General features: G+C 45.3%; 1 protein-coding gene and 1 pseudogene across 2 annotated transcripts; one reads left to right on the top strand and one right to left on the bottom strand.

Moving 5' to 3' along the window:
- Positions 1–319: 319 nt before the first annotated feature.
- Positions 320–9706, bottom strand: GGCX (gamma-glutamyl carboxylase). 2 transcript variants are annotated; one of them, XM_037039358.1, is made up of 15 exons: positions 9593–9706; positions 9037–9207; positions 7908–8066; positions 7423–7588; positions 6716–6794; positions 6149–6255; positions 4922–5085; positions 4316–4581; positions 4015–4146; positions 3490–3641; positions 2890–3059; positions 2560–2690; positions 2133–2280; positions 1763–1958; positions 320–1330 (listed from the first exon to the last, which is right to left on the bottom strand). In XM_037039358.1, exons 1-15 carry the CDS (start codon positions 9633–9635, stop codon positions 1159–1161), a joined length of 2256 nt encoding a protein of 751 aa, XP_036895253.1. In that variant the 5' UTR covers positions 9636–9706; the 3' UTR covers positions 320–1158. The 2 variants fall into 2 exon arrangements, with proteins under 2 accessions (XP_036895253.1, XP_036895263.1); XM_037039368.1 differs by lacking the exons at positions 9037–9207; positions 9593–9706 and adding an exon at positions 8789–8868.
- A 3707-nt stretch (positions 9707–13413) lies between these two features.
- On the top strand, positions 13414–15216 carry LOC118982602 (tetraspanin-17-like; annotated as a pseudogene).
- Positions 15217–15650: the final 434 nt, after the last annotated feature.

Here is a 15650-nt window from a genome sequence, read left to right as displayed (position 1 = left end):
CTAAGAGGACGGCTAGGTCAGGAGCAGAACCACAGAATGGAGATCACATGGAAGGTTAGCAACAGGGGAGTGGGAGGAGGAAAAGGGGGGAGAAGGTACAGAGAATAAGTAGCATAGATGGTAGGAAGAAAATAGACAAGGGGAGAGCAAAAATAATATGGGAAATATAGAATCTAAAGAACTTGTGACACAGAGACATAAACTAAAGGGGGAGGAATGGTGGGGGAGGGGGTGTGCAGGGTGGAGGGGAATGAAGGGGGGAATGGGAAAACTATAATGGCATAAGCAATAAAATATATTTTTAAAAAAGAGAAGCATGAAAACAAATGCAATCCTTTATCAAAGTTACTGGGATTGCCAATTTACTACTAATCTCTCTCACAAAACTGAGTTGTTTTTTGTTTTAAATCTATGCATTCTCACTTCCTAGCCTGGTGCCAGGCATTTGAATTTTCAGAGAACTGAGGAGCTTCTATGATCATCCTTGTATATACAAACCTACAAAGTGACCAGACATTCCCTAATACCTCACCAAGTTTGGTTAATACTTCACATTACCTTCTCACTAAATGACAGAATAATGCTAAATATTAAGCTTATTTTTAGGAAAACACTACTACCAATCATCTAAATTTCCTTACTGGTTTAATTCTGCTATTGTAACTACTCTCATAATTGCTAGTGAAAAACTTACCAGCTGTATAGATAGAAGAGAAAATTGCTCTGTGTGCATTTAGAACCTGATCACCATCCTAATCATACTTAAGAAAACAAGTTTTTTTCTTAAGCTTCATTATTTCAGAATTATTGTAAGTGACTCTGAAAATTACAAGAGGCAAGGTGCAAAACCTTAAGTCAGACAGGAAGTTCAAACCATCAACCCAATCTTTACTAGGTTTATGTCTGAACAAACCATATTACCTGTCAGCCTGGGTTTCTCCAACTGTAAAATAGGAGTAGTGACCATTAAGGACTAAATGTAATAACAGGCACAGTGCTTTGCACAGTGCTTAGCATATAACAAGCACTTGAGAATAATTAGCTATTATTTTCATTACGGTACATCAAATATCTATAAGGATTTTTTCAAATTTTTACTGCATAGATAATGGTCCTGTAACTGGCTGCTCCCACATCCGTACCCAATGTCTGGCCCCTTTAGAACTCTGAGTGGGTATGGTCAGAATTTGAAGATTCTGTTTTGGAAGGACTAGACTCTTCAACTGGCTCAAAGGGTCGCAAGTTTGCGTAAGTCACCTCTTGGGCCAGTTGCTCCAGGGAAGGGCGGCCTAACGCCAGATTTCGAAGTGAGATACAAGTCATCAGGAAGCTGAAAGAGAGGAGAAAGGCCATCCAGTTCAACCTCCTGTTTCAGCATAGGCATTCCTACCACAGTCCTTGGGGAACACCTAGTTCTACCTCCTCTCACCCAGGCATAAATGAGAATTCCCCCCTGCCCCAGAGACCCTCACATCCCGGATGGAAGGACACCCTACTTATACAGTCTGGTAGAGGATTCCAGGGTGAGGCAGGAATAACCCATGGGGAGGGTAGAGGTAAGATGAGGCAGAGCAAGACAGCTAGGCCATCAGACACAGGTCACTTACTCTCCCATTAAGTCAGGAAGAGGAAAATGGAAGAAAAAGGCTAGCCCTAGATCATCCTTTCCTGGGAGAGAGTCCCTACTCTTACCCTCACTAGAGAAAAGTTGCCCACCTTGCAAATAACGACAAAATGGTTAAGTACTGTTGGTAAAACTTACCTGCGGCGAAAAATATAGAGCTTTCGCAGCAAGAAACGAAAGAATCGCTCATGGAAAGGGGTGTTTCGCCGGCGTTCAATTTCCTGGAGTCTTTGCTGACGTTTAAGAAAGGTCTGAACCAGAGGTATTGGCTCAGGTCCTCCTTTTACTTCCCCTTCTAGCAGAGGTTGCAGCTCTGGAGGTAGAGGCCCCGTTTCTGCTCAGGTGTCAGCAAAAAGAGGAATCACTGAGAGATTCACAGATCATTCTCTTCTAGAACTCCCCTTTCAGCTAGAGGCTTCAAGTTAATTTTTTAATGGCTAGATCCTCATTTACTACCCTAACTTCTTGTACCCAGGGGCTACCTCAGCCCAAATCTTTATATACTCACCACTTCCATTCTCTACCTTCTCTTTCAATTCTTGCAGATATGCCAGGTCTTGCTCCAGTGCTAGCTCCGTAGTGTTGACATAGATGTACATGTAACATGAAGGGCTGGGTGATATTGTGTACACCTTATGGTATTCACCAGCAGGCAGCTGACAGAGGAGCAGAAATGCATTATTTCACTTGTAAACTTTTCCTAGCCAGCCTATGGGCTTCTATACCACCCACTCCCCCACCCCACAAGCATCTTCTCACTGTGACTTGGGAGTCCCAAGGAGCTGACCTCTAGAATCCTGCATGAGACTATTCACAGCCAGGGGTCTTTGCTCTTTGAGACCTCACTGCATTACTGGTATGGTAAAGCATTTTGAGTCTATAAGTTAACTCCACTCATCTAAACTTTTCTGCTATTGTTAATTCCAGCAAAATACCTGCATTTTTTCTCCCTCCTGAAGAGTCTGGTTCTTCTGTTCTGCCACCAGCTCCACAGTAACCTCTCCTTGCAGCAGTTGGATGCTAGTGTTGCCCAGGTCTTCACTCACAAAATTCTCTAGGTGCAGCCCTGACAGAGGCAACAAAGTTCCCCAACTCACACCATGACAGAGTGAGCTCAATCCCAGCAAGAACAGAGACATCAGCTTCACCACCTCCACCCATCAGATTTCATAAATATTCCTCTCCCCTCTCCACCACATGCAATGTCCGTGACCAAGGAAGCGATGAGGAAAGACAGCAAAGCCTCCCCTAGCTTTCTTCCATACCAGGGAAATCTGCAATGAAGACCACCTCAGTATGGTTGTCCAAGCTGCTCTTGATTTCTTGTAACTTGGCCCTCCAAGGAGAGAGATCCATCAAAAGTGGCTGCAGCCACGATGTACGCTGGAAGGGGGACCAGGCAGCCTGCACAATGTCCACACGAGGGTCAAAAATCCTTAGGAAAGAAAGCCATGTTTTAAGAAGGCCACAACCACCTACCCACTAGAATTTCCAGTTGTTTCTTTTATCACCATTCCCAATAGAACAGGGTTTCTAGATAGAAAAAATGGCTTAAGTCAGCATGATATTACCAGTCCCGGGCAGACAGAGAGGGGAAAGAGATTCTGGAGCACTGGGAAGAATGAGGATTAGTGGCCATCTGAGAACTGTGTTAAGTTTCTAGCAGAACAAGTCATTATCTTTTCTTTGGGATGATGGTGCCCCCTGCTGGAAGCAATCAGCTATGCCTACAACCAGGTCAACATGGACATGCAACAGAGGACAGACAGCCTTTCAAGCAAGACAACACTAGAGAGCATGGGCCATTCATCTTGGCAAAAGGAGCTGGACTTCATTCCCCCCCCTCCTCTGCATCCCTTGCCCACCTCTGCTGGAAGCGGTCATTGATGGAGACCCAAATATCAAAGTAGATCTGGGGCTCAGTAACATTGTACTTGGGAAGCAGGCGGCTCAGGCAAGTGGCATATTGCTTCAGCATGTCTGCATGATCCTTCCATCGCCGGCTCTGTGTGAATACCTGCCCCAAACCCCTATATTAGTCCCACCTCATCGTTATCGACCTACTGGATGAGTCATGCACCACCAATGGTACAGGGAGATCTGGCTATTTAGACCAGAAGAACAAAACGACAACAAACTTGTCTCTAGGGAAGGATTTTTCATTGCCTGGCCTAGTGGTGGTACTTACCTTTCTTAAATCTAATCTCGACTCAAGAAAGTGAATGATATTGACTTATTTCAACCCATATAAAAGAAGGTTCAACCTGGCTCCTGAGAAAAGGCAGTGACCCAAGTTTGTTTCATTTTATAATTGTGTTGAGGCCCATATCAGATCCTAAAGCTCAAGGGAACTTTGAAAAACAGTAAACTGTCAGCATCAGAAATCTCACCCCAGGGTTAAGGTAGCCCAGCTCGCCAGTGTGTCCATCACGGTAGGTGATCTTCACGTGCTGGTGGGAACGGGAGTGCACCATCATGTCCCAGGAATAGCCATACAGCCCATTTGTCCAATTGTTATAGCCCTAAAAAGGTAGGGCAGAGGAAGTCAGCTCAGTGGTTCTTATGCTAATCCCATCTTCTACCAAGAAAGAGCTATAGTACCAGTCCCATTTTTCCCCTCTACTTTTCCCCACTTGGAAAGTGGCTGTCACCTCTGCCACTTTCCAAGCTAACCCCCTACCCTATACATACCTGGGTGAGGAAATGGGAATAGGGTAGGAAAAGCTGCTCTAGGAGGTAGAGCAGGGTGAAGGCAGCACCTAGCTGATGGCGCAGGCCTGGCTTCTGGCCACCTTTGCCCCGGTTCCTCTTATACATGCAGGAAGCACTGGGCTGAGGGGCAGCCTTGAGGGGCAGCAGTTCTTGCAGCCTTTTGGGGCAGTTAGACACCAGCTTCCGAGGCCACTCAGGGGAGCAGAAGAGAGGGCTGCTGGCCAGCATGACATAGGGGAACATACCTAGAAAAGCAAGTAGAAATAAGCATTTCAGGAGTTTGGTTTGGGGAAATGTAGGTAATTTTCTCAATCCCCTTTCCTTAAGAAACCTCTCCCAAGTATCCCACTTATGACAGAAGTTCTTAACTAAAAGATACTTACTTTCCATGGATTCCTTACTATACAATAACTACCTGAGCCCAGAAACCCAATCTTCTCCTCCCCATTTATTTCCATTCCACAATGATTGCACCTGGCTCAGTTTAGCTGCTGTTCTCATCTCCCAGTCTCAAACAATGCCTCTGGCAAGTCACTCCCTAAACACCCATGGTTTCTTATTTCCTACCAGATGATAGGTACTGACCAATGCTGAAAAGCTGCGAATTCATGCAGTGGAAGTAGGTCACGAAGAGGAAGCCAATGGATCTTGAAGCATCGAAGAAGAGCAGGAAACCAGCTGAGAGGTCAAGCAGCAGTCCACACCAGTGCACCACTAGTAGGCTCGTCATCTCCTCGGACAATATCAGTCTGTGGACGTCAGGGGCAGGGTCAGGCACCAGCCCACTGGAGAACCCAGCTTTCATAGCATATTCATAGAAAATATACACCGACTACCTTGTTCTTGCCAAAGGATCCATCCAGTAGGTGGGTAGAACCGTGCACAAAGACACCCACGGGTTTTCCAACCCCTTTACATTCCCCACTTTAGGTGTCCAGTTGTTTTCAACATACCCTATGTAATAAGCAAGGGCAAATCTCCTAGGGCAAATCTGATTGAGAAGTGAGTGTGCTGTGGGGGGCAGATTCCTCATAGAGGTTATAAATGAGAAGAAACTTTAAAAGGTGAATGCTTGACTAACATGATACTGAAGTCCAGCTACAGGGCATAGGAAATAACAGAGAAGAGAAAAAAAAAAAACAAAGCAAAATAAGAGAAAAGGAGAAATAAGAGGAAGAGAGAAATCAGAGAGGCAAACCTCTGCTTTGTAAAAAGTTGGTAATACTGGTTCTCTCAGGGCAGGAATACTGCCTGTCTGCCTTCTCAGTCGATGGCTAAGGAATCCTAGTGAGGGGATGGGTGGCAACCGAAGGACACAGACACCACCATGGCAACCACTCAGGGGATCAAGTCACCTAGTTCTGGCTCTTTCCTTTTCAAATTTCTTTCCCTTCATTGCCCCCAAACCATAAGCTGCACAGGGGCAGCTAGGCCTAGATCCTTTTTTTTTTTTAAGATTTTATTTATTTATCTTTAGAGGGGAAGGGACGGAGAGAAGGAGAGAAACATCAATGTATGGTTGTCTCTCGTGAGTCTCCCGCTGGGAACTGGCCTGCAACCCAGGCATGTGCCCTGACTGGGAATCGAACCTCGATCGTGTGGTTCACAGGCCCGAGCTCAATCCACTGAGCTACACCAGCCAGGGCAAGATCTTTTGATATCATCAATTTTGCCTTCTGCTGAAAAAAGAGATGAGTGGACAGAGAAAAGCATGCTGCAAACTGAGGCAAAGTAGGAACTGCAGACATGACAGGTAAGTCACCTACTCTGGACCTGTGCCTCAAGGAGGCCTCTGCCCTGACTGCCACTCACTTAAAGGGACTGAAGAGCCAGTGCCGGGACAGGTGCTCCATGGAATAGCCTTCCACCCAGTCTGCATCCAGCTTTTTCACACCCGCAATGAAATACACAATGAAAATCTGCAAACACAAAATGCAAAACAAATTATGAAAATTTAAAAAAAGAATCTTATTTTGTGCAGTCAAACATAAAGTAAGTTCTGATCTCAGTTCAGGGTCCAAAGAAGATTAGTTCCATTCTTCTACTCACTCACCTCAGATATTCTCTCCTTCAACAAGCACCTACTGACATCCCACCAAGGCCAGGCACAGTATTAGGCACCAGGGAAAGTCACAAAGCACAGACATTATTCTCTCACAAGGATTCTAACCTGGTAGGGACAAAGGTCTATTCTTTCCATGACAAGGTGAGAGCTCAGAGACTAGGGTATTGGAAACAACAGAAAAGCCAGCCTACCCTTCCAGCAAAAGGAAAAAAAGGAAAAGATCCAGGGAGGCCAAATAGAGTACAGCCTGGCAGTGGGATGGCCATGCTGATAATGGCTATCAAAGAACACCTCCCCCTCCTAAACTCTTGTACCTGGCCACGCAGCACAGCATAGTTCCAAAGGGGCACGTGGGCATTCCGCTTTCGGGCATTCAGCAGGCCATCCACAGACCTACACCAAATGAGGTAAGGATTGAGGAGAGCTTCTGAGTCCAGCCATATTTCTACCTTCCTTTTTCAATGTAATAATCTATCTCAGGACAACTTCCATATCTTGTCTGGCTCACTGGGCTATTTTGAGGCCCTTTAGAATAGGAGCAAATTTTAGCGGTGATTATTGTAACTCATAACTGAAATCTTACTAATGAGTCATAACAACAAGTTGTGTTTAAAAAACACAACCAAGGTCCCAAGGTCTCTGCCCCTCTGGGCTCACAGAAAGAAAGTCTGCTCCCTCTTCCATGTGACCACCCTCGAAGTATCTGAAAACAGCTCTGTCTGGCTTTAGTCTTCTTCTTCTCTCTAAAAGGATTACAGGAAGTGGAATAGATCAAGGTACCTGGGGAGATATGGAGAAAGTGAAGGGGTAGGAATGAAGGCATTTTGCTTTTGCCATCCCAAGTGCCCCAACCTCACTGACCCTTCACCCTCTCAAATTCATCCAAATTAAAATCTGACCTTTGCCAAGCATGGTTGAAATTATGCTTGCTGGGGCAAATTCTAGGACCTCAACCGGTCCCTATCTCTGGTAACCATTCTGACCCATCCAACACCTCCCCTTTTTTTCCCTAGACTCATACCAGTAGTTGTTTGCATCCGTGAAGGTCAGCTGAAAAGCCAACAAACCATACAGATAGGAGTGGTTGTTCCATGACGTCTTGTCCAGGAGAAACACATACCAGTATGGCAGCAGGAATAACACACAGCTTATCCGGTAGCAGAAGCCCAGCATCATGCCCAGTGCCCCTGGGATTTGTGGGGGAGAGGATTAAGAGGTCAAAGGGTCATCACAGGCCCAGCTCCCCTAGGACAGGCTGTGAGTGGGATTAAGAAAAGTCCTCAGACATTTTATAACCAGGTACAACTAAGTGAAATTAAGTGTTATTTTAATATTTTTTTAAAAAGAGCTATAGGGTCACATCTCAGACAACACATAGATCAATGGGGTGAAATTATGACCACAGCCAAAGTGAAATAAGGAACCCAAGACCTTGATCATTCACCAGCATGCTTTGTATTTCTCTGTTTTAGGTAGGCCAATCAGTATTCCCACAGTTTTCCTCACCCAGAAACATGATAGTATAGACAAGATACATCCAGTCAAGTGGCAGTGGTTGCAGGGCATCCAGCAAGGGGAAGCGGCACACGTCTAGCCCATCCAGGTATCTTCGGTCCAGGGAGCTGAGCCCCCGCTCCTGCGGAATGTCCAGTACCATCAGCAGCCCTGAGAAGGCAGTTGAAGGGGTGCCATCAGGCCTCATCAAAGGAAGCAGTCGATCGAACCTAGCTCCAGGGTCAGAATTCTTTCCTAATCCTGGCTCTTCCATTTATTTATTCATTAAACAAAAATTACTGACTGCACTATGCCAATTGTATGATCAGCTACTCCCCCTCATAGCCAATTCCCCATCTGTAAAAGGGCACTCATAATATCTTACCGAGTTACAGAGAAGATTAAATGAGAAAAGCACACAAAATACTATAATGGCTGTTCAGGTTTTGATAGTTAATATTTATACAGGTCTGTGCTACAGAAAGTAGTCTAGGGTGGTGCTTCTCAACATTCTCCACTTCTTGGCATACCCAGAAACAGCAGTGTTTGGCTAACACACTGGGGTAAACAGAAGGGGCTACTCAGGTCAGGAAGCCAGCCCCAGTTAAAGCAGGGTTTTGCAACCTCTGGACCATTCACATTTGGGGTGGTTAATTATTTGCTGGGAGACACTATCCTGTGCATTATAGGTCAATTAGCCACCTGTCCCTCCCCCCAACATACATATGACAAATAAAAATATCCAAAGACATTGCCAAATGTCCCCCAGGGAAGCAAAAATGTTCCATGTTGAAAACCACTGGGCTACGGGATTAATAGCGCAACCTATCTGTAACCCATTCAACAGGAAGCTCTGGATTAGGGAGTCACAGCCAAAATGTCTGCTCTGTCACCTCTGCCATTTCTCTGAAGTTTATTCCTCTGCCTCTATAGTTCCTCCTCAGATCAAAGCATTTCTGGCTCCAAACCCCAATCAAAGGAGACAAAGCTGGGTTTGATCGTAAATTTCACAAATACTTCTTCCAGCATACTGAGAAAAAAAGGAGGTAAGTCCACCAATTAAGTAACCAAGAAATGGACAAGGGACGGGTGTCATTATCCTACTCCAACTACACGGGTCCCTCCCAGAAACTAGACTTACCAAAGAGAAAACGGAAGACAGCCAAGCTTGCAGGATCCGTCGGTCGATTCAGCAGGGTCACCAGGCTCCCCCAGCTGGATACATCTGTCCACTCAAAACCCAAGAGTTTCCTCATGCAGCTGGCCTGACTGGACCTTAAGGTCTGTCCAGCCTTGCCTTTCTGTACTTTATCTGCAACCAATAAATAGAAAAAGATGTGTTCGTGTATGAAGTGTTGGTGTTTTAAAATCGGCTCATTCCCAAATCACAGCCCCAACAGCCCAGGGTTTCTGCCTACCTGGGTTCTCCCACTCATCTCTACCAGAAACACCCCTGCGGTGTAGCCCATGCTCCAGGATCCGCCAATGCCCCAGAACCTCTCTCAGACTACAGCCCCCTAACCGCTAATCCAAAATCATTATCACCCCGAAACGGCAGACTAACATCTTTCTACAAACCCCTTCCCAAGCGAGCCCCCTTCCTTCCCCAGGACCCACGGGACAGTCCTCCTGCCTCTGCTACTCTGAGACCAGAGTCTCCCAGCTCTCTCCACCTCAGGGTGGGGTTCTGCGCCTACCTGAGCCGGGCGGGCCCCGCACAGACCTAGCCGACACTGCCATGGTTCTGCAGAGGTCTAAGTCTCTCACAGCAACCGCCTCCGAGGTATGGGCGTAGCGTGGGGCAGCTGCCCTAAGCCACGCCTCCCCGACACATCAGCATGGAGCGCCCGCCGGAAAGCGCCGGGACTGTCGCGCCGGGACTGTCGTGAAGGGCCGTATCCGGCGGCTCCTGGCTCCCCGCTTGGCGGCACAATGCGAAGCTGGAAGCCTTTGGGGCGGAGCGGATGAGGGCGGGCGCGACGGGGAGTGGGAGGGCTTTGCTTCACCTACGGAGAGAGGAGGCGCGAGGGTACCGCTGAGGCCTCCAACCCCACTTCACTCTTTCAACTCTAGGAAGACTCGGATTCCCACAACTTTCCTGGTTCCTTTCCCATCCCCAGTGGGCCTCTCCCTGACATGAGCAATGCAGGCACGTATGTTAGACTCTTCCCCAGAGAGGTTGACCGCTGAGTTGAGGACGCACTTGGAAGGGCCGCCCTGCCCAGAGAGAATGCCCACTTTCCTTTATATTCTCTTCCAGTACATGCCAAGACCAGAGGTTTGAAGCAGTCGAGGAAACCAGAACAACGTAACTGGAGAGATGATGCAGAATGTATGGTTCATCAGGGTGTCACAACCTGTCAAAGCCGGGCAGATACACTCTTGCCTTTGGGAGATGGAAGAAAATGTGCATAGCCTTAGGGATGCTTGCCATACTTTTACTCACTGGTGGGCGAGCCAGGTACGCTGCAAGCTGCATGTGTAACTAGGGGTAAGCGCCTCTTTGTTTAGGGGGGAACAAAGCCAAAAAACTGCCAGAACATTATGTAATATAATTCGTGCATGTGAACCCACTCCATGTTACGGGAACAGTTTAACGGACCCAGTCTCAACGCTATGAGAACACTGGTTATCAGGGCCTTCCTAAGGCCATGCTCCCCTTAGTTACCCAGACACCTGGATGAGGAAGCCAGACTGCCTCCACTTACCCTACAATCAGGAAGATTTTTAGAGAAGCCAGTCTCAAATAGCACTGTAGTATCTTAATTTTCTGCCCTGGATTTGGCCAGCAGGATAAGAGGAGGGCATACAGGAGCAGCAGTTCTCACGGATTTGGTCTCAGGACTCCTTTATGCTTTACAAACCATACTGAAAATCTTAAAGAGCTTTTATATATATGGATTATATTTACCATATTGAGAAACGTCTGTTGATTCACTAAAAATGTGTAAGTCCATTAATGTTTACATAATGTTCTTTTTTTTAAATATAATTTTTATTTAATTCTTGTTCAAGTACAGGTTTCTGTCTTATATTCCCAACCCTGCCCGCCCCCTGCCCCATGCTCCCCTACATAATGTTCTTATTAATAAAAGTATATTTGCACAAAAAGTGTAGTTCATACAGTCTTACATGTGAATCTCTACTGTGAGGGCTTCATCGAAGACAGCTGGATTTTCATAACTGCTTCTGCATTGGATTGGTTGTAAAATGGGGTTGACTGATACAAGGGTAAGAAGGAAATCTGGCCTCACAGATACTTACTTAGTTCGGAAAGGGAGAAGCATTTTAATAGCCTCTTAGCTAATTAAGGATATCCTTCTTTAATAGCACACCTAAACTTGTAAGTGGTAGTTTTTAAAGGTTACTCAGATATGGAAATTGAAATCATATCAATGAACTTCATGCTCAGTTATACGAAAACTATTGGTATATCTTGTACTTTGAATGGACATTTTACTCATGCTATTATATTGTAAAATCATGCATGAGTAAAACATTGGAAGACAAAGTCATTTGCTGTCGCATTGAGTATGCAGCTCTTCCAAAGGCAGAGGCTCTTAAATGTAGGGAAGCTGCCAAACTCACAGTGGCCGATACAAATTCTAATTTTTTTAAATTAGAATTTTAGTTTTCACCTGCAAGTTTAAATTTTATTATTGGCAACAATTACCGTCTATTATTTTCCTTGAAGATTCAGGCTCACTCCCTTCATTTTTAGGAAAATATCAGACAACTGTGCCAGTCTGAATAACGATAGTTTGTCTGTTGTCCCTTCAAGTAAATTGTGCTTAGTTATACAAACAAACAAACAAAAAACCCAGAAGAAGACAAAAGCAAAGGTGCACAACATCTTATTTTATTAGGGAATTGAAAATTAAAACCTGTTAGAATGGTTTTAATTTAATATTAAAACATTAATATGTTTTATTAATATTAATATTTAATATTAAAACAAAGATTAGCCCAGCTTGTAGTTTAACTGTACAAATGCTTTTTCTTAGAACTGTCAGACAACCACCACCCATGCATATGCAGGAGTATTGTGTGCTTAGTTCCCATTTCTTCACACAAAATAGTAAAAAGACATGTACTCTAGTGTCAAGAGTTAATAAAAATAATTTGTACTGCTTCATTAACGGTGTTCTTAATTGAAAATAGCATTTTAAAATAATGTATTTTATTTACTTTTAGAGAGGAGAAGAGAGGGAGAGAAACGTGGGAGAGAAACATCAATTGGTTGCCTCTTGCACACACCCAACTGGGGACATGGCCCACAACCCAGGCATGTTGCCCCAACCAGGAATCCAACTGGAGACCTTCTAGTTTGCAGGATGACACCCAACCCACTGAACCACACGGCAAAAAAATGGCACTTCAAAAAACTGCAAACGCACAGCAGGGAGGAACGCTATGACGACTACTACAACTTGGTGCTACTGTGTCATTCTGCTAAGTTGTCAACAGTTTTACCCATTTTTGCTTTTGTATCAGTGCAAATGTTCACACAGTTAAAAAGGCAAATAACATCAGTATTATTATAAAAGTAGTTTTGTCTTTAAAGACTTGAGGGGTTCATGTGGAGGACCACTATCCTAAAGGAAAAGAATGGCAGGGGTAGATGTAAAAATAGGGATTACTGAGGACAAATGTATTTGGTAGCTGGAATCACTGGGCCAGCAGGAACAAGGTGGGACAAATCTCTGGAAGCCACAGATCCATTTAGGTGATGGATCTCTTTCTCTTTCTAAAGATTGTATTTATTTATTTAGAGAGAGGGGAAGGGAAGGAGAAAAAGAGGGAGAGAAACATCAATGTGTTGTTGCCTCTTGTGCACCCCCTACTGGGAACCTGGCCTGCAACCCATGCATGTGCCCTGACTGGGTATTGAACCAGTGACCAGGTATTTGGTTCACAGGCTGGTGCTGAATCCACTGAGCTACACCAGCCAGGGCTAGGTGATGGATCTCTTAATCAACTGTCAAACCTCTGTCCAAAGGAACTCAGAGTGGGTTGGGAAGTTTGGGCTAGCTCTACTAGGACCACTCAAAATTAGATGATTCCATTTAGTTCAGCATTTGTGATCTATGTTCCAAGAACTGGACAAATTAAGTTGTGGCCTCTGTCCTATCAGAGTTTCAGGGTGAGGAAACAATGATAAAAGAATATAGAAATAAGCCCTGGCTGGCGTAGCTCAGTGGATCGAGCATGGACCTGCGAATCACACAATCGCGGTTCATTTCCCAGTCAGGACACATGCCTGGGTTGCAGGCCAGTTCCCAGCAGGGGGCTCACGAGAGGCAGCCATACATTGAGATTTCTCTCCTTCTCTCCTTCCCTTCCTCTCTAAAGATGAATAAATAAAATCTTTAAAAAATAAAAAAAAATTAAAAAAGCTAACATCATAAACCTAAAGAATTTTTTTAAAAGAATATAGAAATAATAGAATAACAGTAGAATACAGAAAATCATAAGTATTAAATAAAGTTCAAAGTGCTATGGGAGCACTGACAAAGGAATGAGGTAAGACTGGAGAAATCAATAGTTTTTTTTCAAAAAACTGAGGTGAGCTTTGAATGATGAGTACAATTTTGAAAAGAGAGAAGGAAATCAAAAGTTTCTAATAGTCCTTTAAAAAGTTCTTAATAGCTCTTGCAATGTGGCTCAGTTGGTTAGAGTGTCATCCTGCAAACCAAGGGGTCACCTGTTTGGTTCCCAGTCAAGGCATATGCCTGGGTTGCAGGTTCAGGTTCGGTCCCCTGCTGGGCACATTCGGGAGGTGGCCAACTGATACTTCTTTTTCATATCAATGTTTCTCTCTCTCCCCTTCTCCCTCCCTTTCCTTCTCCCTAAAATCAAAAATTAAGAAAAAAATTATTTAAATAAATAGATGAAAAGTTCTTAATAGTCTTCGATGAACTGAGAGCATTCTAAGTAAGAAAAATACAGCTAATAAATGAACACCTTTCATTCCATGATCTTAATTTTTTTTTGTTCAAGAGGTTGATCTTCAGTTTATCCTTTTAAGACCAACATACAAAGATCCATGGCATTTAGCACTAATTTATTCACAAAGTAGTCCAAAATTTAGGAAAGAAATTTCTTTATGGGTTTCTGCTAATAAAGAGTATATTTGTCTTGGTTCAACCACTGTGGAAAATAGTGTGGATGTTCCTCAAGAAATTAAAAGTGGAATTGCTTTATGACCCAGTGATTCTACTTCTGAGAAAATACCCGAAGAAACCTGAAACACCAATTAGAAAAGATATGTATATCCCTATTTTCACTGCAGCATTTTTTATAATAGCCAAGATATGGAAGCAACCCAAGTATCCATCAATAGATAAGTCGAGCTTGGCCATGAAGTTGCATGTGCCAGGCAGCTGATGGAGGGGTGGATCTGGACCCTCAGCTACAGTTACCAAGCCTGCAGGCTGCTGCTCATGGTGCCCAGCAAGGACCAGTACTTCCAGGAGCCAGCACTTCTAGGAACCCGATGTTGGCTGCTGCAGGAAATACTCCCTGTCTGGGTCCAACATTGTCTTCTGGGTGCTGGGAGCCCTATTCCTGGCCATCAGCCTCTGGGCATGGCGTGAGAAGGGCATTCTCTCCAACATCTCAGTGCTGACAGATGTGGGAGGCCTTGACCCTGGTGAGGCAGTTCGTGGTGGCTGGAGGTGTCATGTCAGTGCTGGGTATTGCTGGCCCCACTGGGCTTGCCAGGAAAACAACTTCCTGCTCAAGTGTTTCTCAGTGTTTCTTAGCCTCAGTGTTTCTCAGTGTTTCTCAGTGTTTCAAGTGTTTCTTAGCCTCATGTTCTTCCTGGGGGTTGGTGACAGGGATCCTGGCCTTCATCTTCAAGGACTAGATACAAGAACAACTCAACCTTTCCATCAACAACAATATCAAGGCCTAGCAGGATGACACTGACCTCCAGAACTTCATTGACTTTGCTCAGTAATATTGGTCTTGCTGGGGAGCCCAAGGGCCTGATGACTGGAACCTCAATATCTATTTCAACTGCACTGACCTGAACCCCAGCCAGGAGCCCCACCCATGGGGGGTGCCCTTTTCCTACTTCATGAGGGACCCTATGAAAGATGTTTTCATCATCCAGTGTTGTTACGATGTCCGGCTCAAACTGGAGCCGGATCAGCAGGGCTCTATTCACACTAAAGGTTAAGTGGGCCAGATTAAGTGACCACCAGACAACCTGATCGTTGTGGCCTGTGTCATTGCAGGCATAGCCCTACTCCAGATCTGTGGCATCTGCCTGACCCAGGACTGCATGAGCATTACAGCAGTGAATGCCAAATGGTGAGGCTGCCACACTGGCCATGGCTACCTGCCTGGCTTACCCAGGAACCCTCCACTGTGATGTGATGGGCAAGGCTGCAAGAGGTATCTCTGCTTGGACCTGAGCCCCGTGTAGGGCTTCTGTATGGCTGTGCTGTGTTCTGAGAAAGCCACATGGCTCTGTCCAGGCTGCCTGTCCTGGACCTGTGTGCTTGGAGAGTGCACGTGGCAGTGTGCACGTGCACAGGAAGCCCCTGTTCCCTGTTGGGGTGGTGGGCTCTCCAGGGGACTAGGAAGGGTACTGGCTGAGACCCGCCTCTCTGCATGGTGGTGTGGGGCAGGAGTTTGGACCTGCTGTTGCCTGAGACAGGGTCTCGTGCAGATTCAGAGCTCTCTTCTCTATTAGCCGTGACCTTGATGTTCCAGGAGCGTGCTTCAGCCTCAGTGTCTCAGACTCTA

This window comes from Sturnira hondurensis, unplaced genomic scaffold (genome assembly GCF_014824575.4).
Source record: "Sturnira hondurensis isolate 20B ecotype Veracruz unplaced genomic scaffold, ASM1482457v3 Scaffold0002039, whole genome shotgun sequence".
NCBI lineage: Eukaryota > Metazoa > Chordata > Mammalia > Chiroptera > Phyllostomidae > Sturnira > Sturnira hondurensis.
The sequence above is the reverse complement of the archived record's forward strand: the minus strand, read 5'-3'. Positions and strand labels throughout refer to the sequence as shown.

Coding starts and splice junctions, on each gene's coding strand:
- GGCX (XM_037039358.1), bottom strand. CDS start 9,635: ATGGCAGTGTCGGCTAGGTCTGTGCGGGGCCCGCCCGGCTCAG. Junction 9,208..9,592: donor GCGGGGCCCGCCCGGCTCAG/GTAGGCGCAGAA, acceptor TATTGGTTGCAG/ATAAAGTACAGAAAGGCAAG. Junction 5,086..6,148: donor TGGCTCTTCAGTCCCTTTAA/GTGAGTGGCAGT, acceptor TGACGTCCACAG/ACTGATATTGTCCGAGGAGA.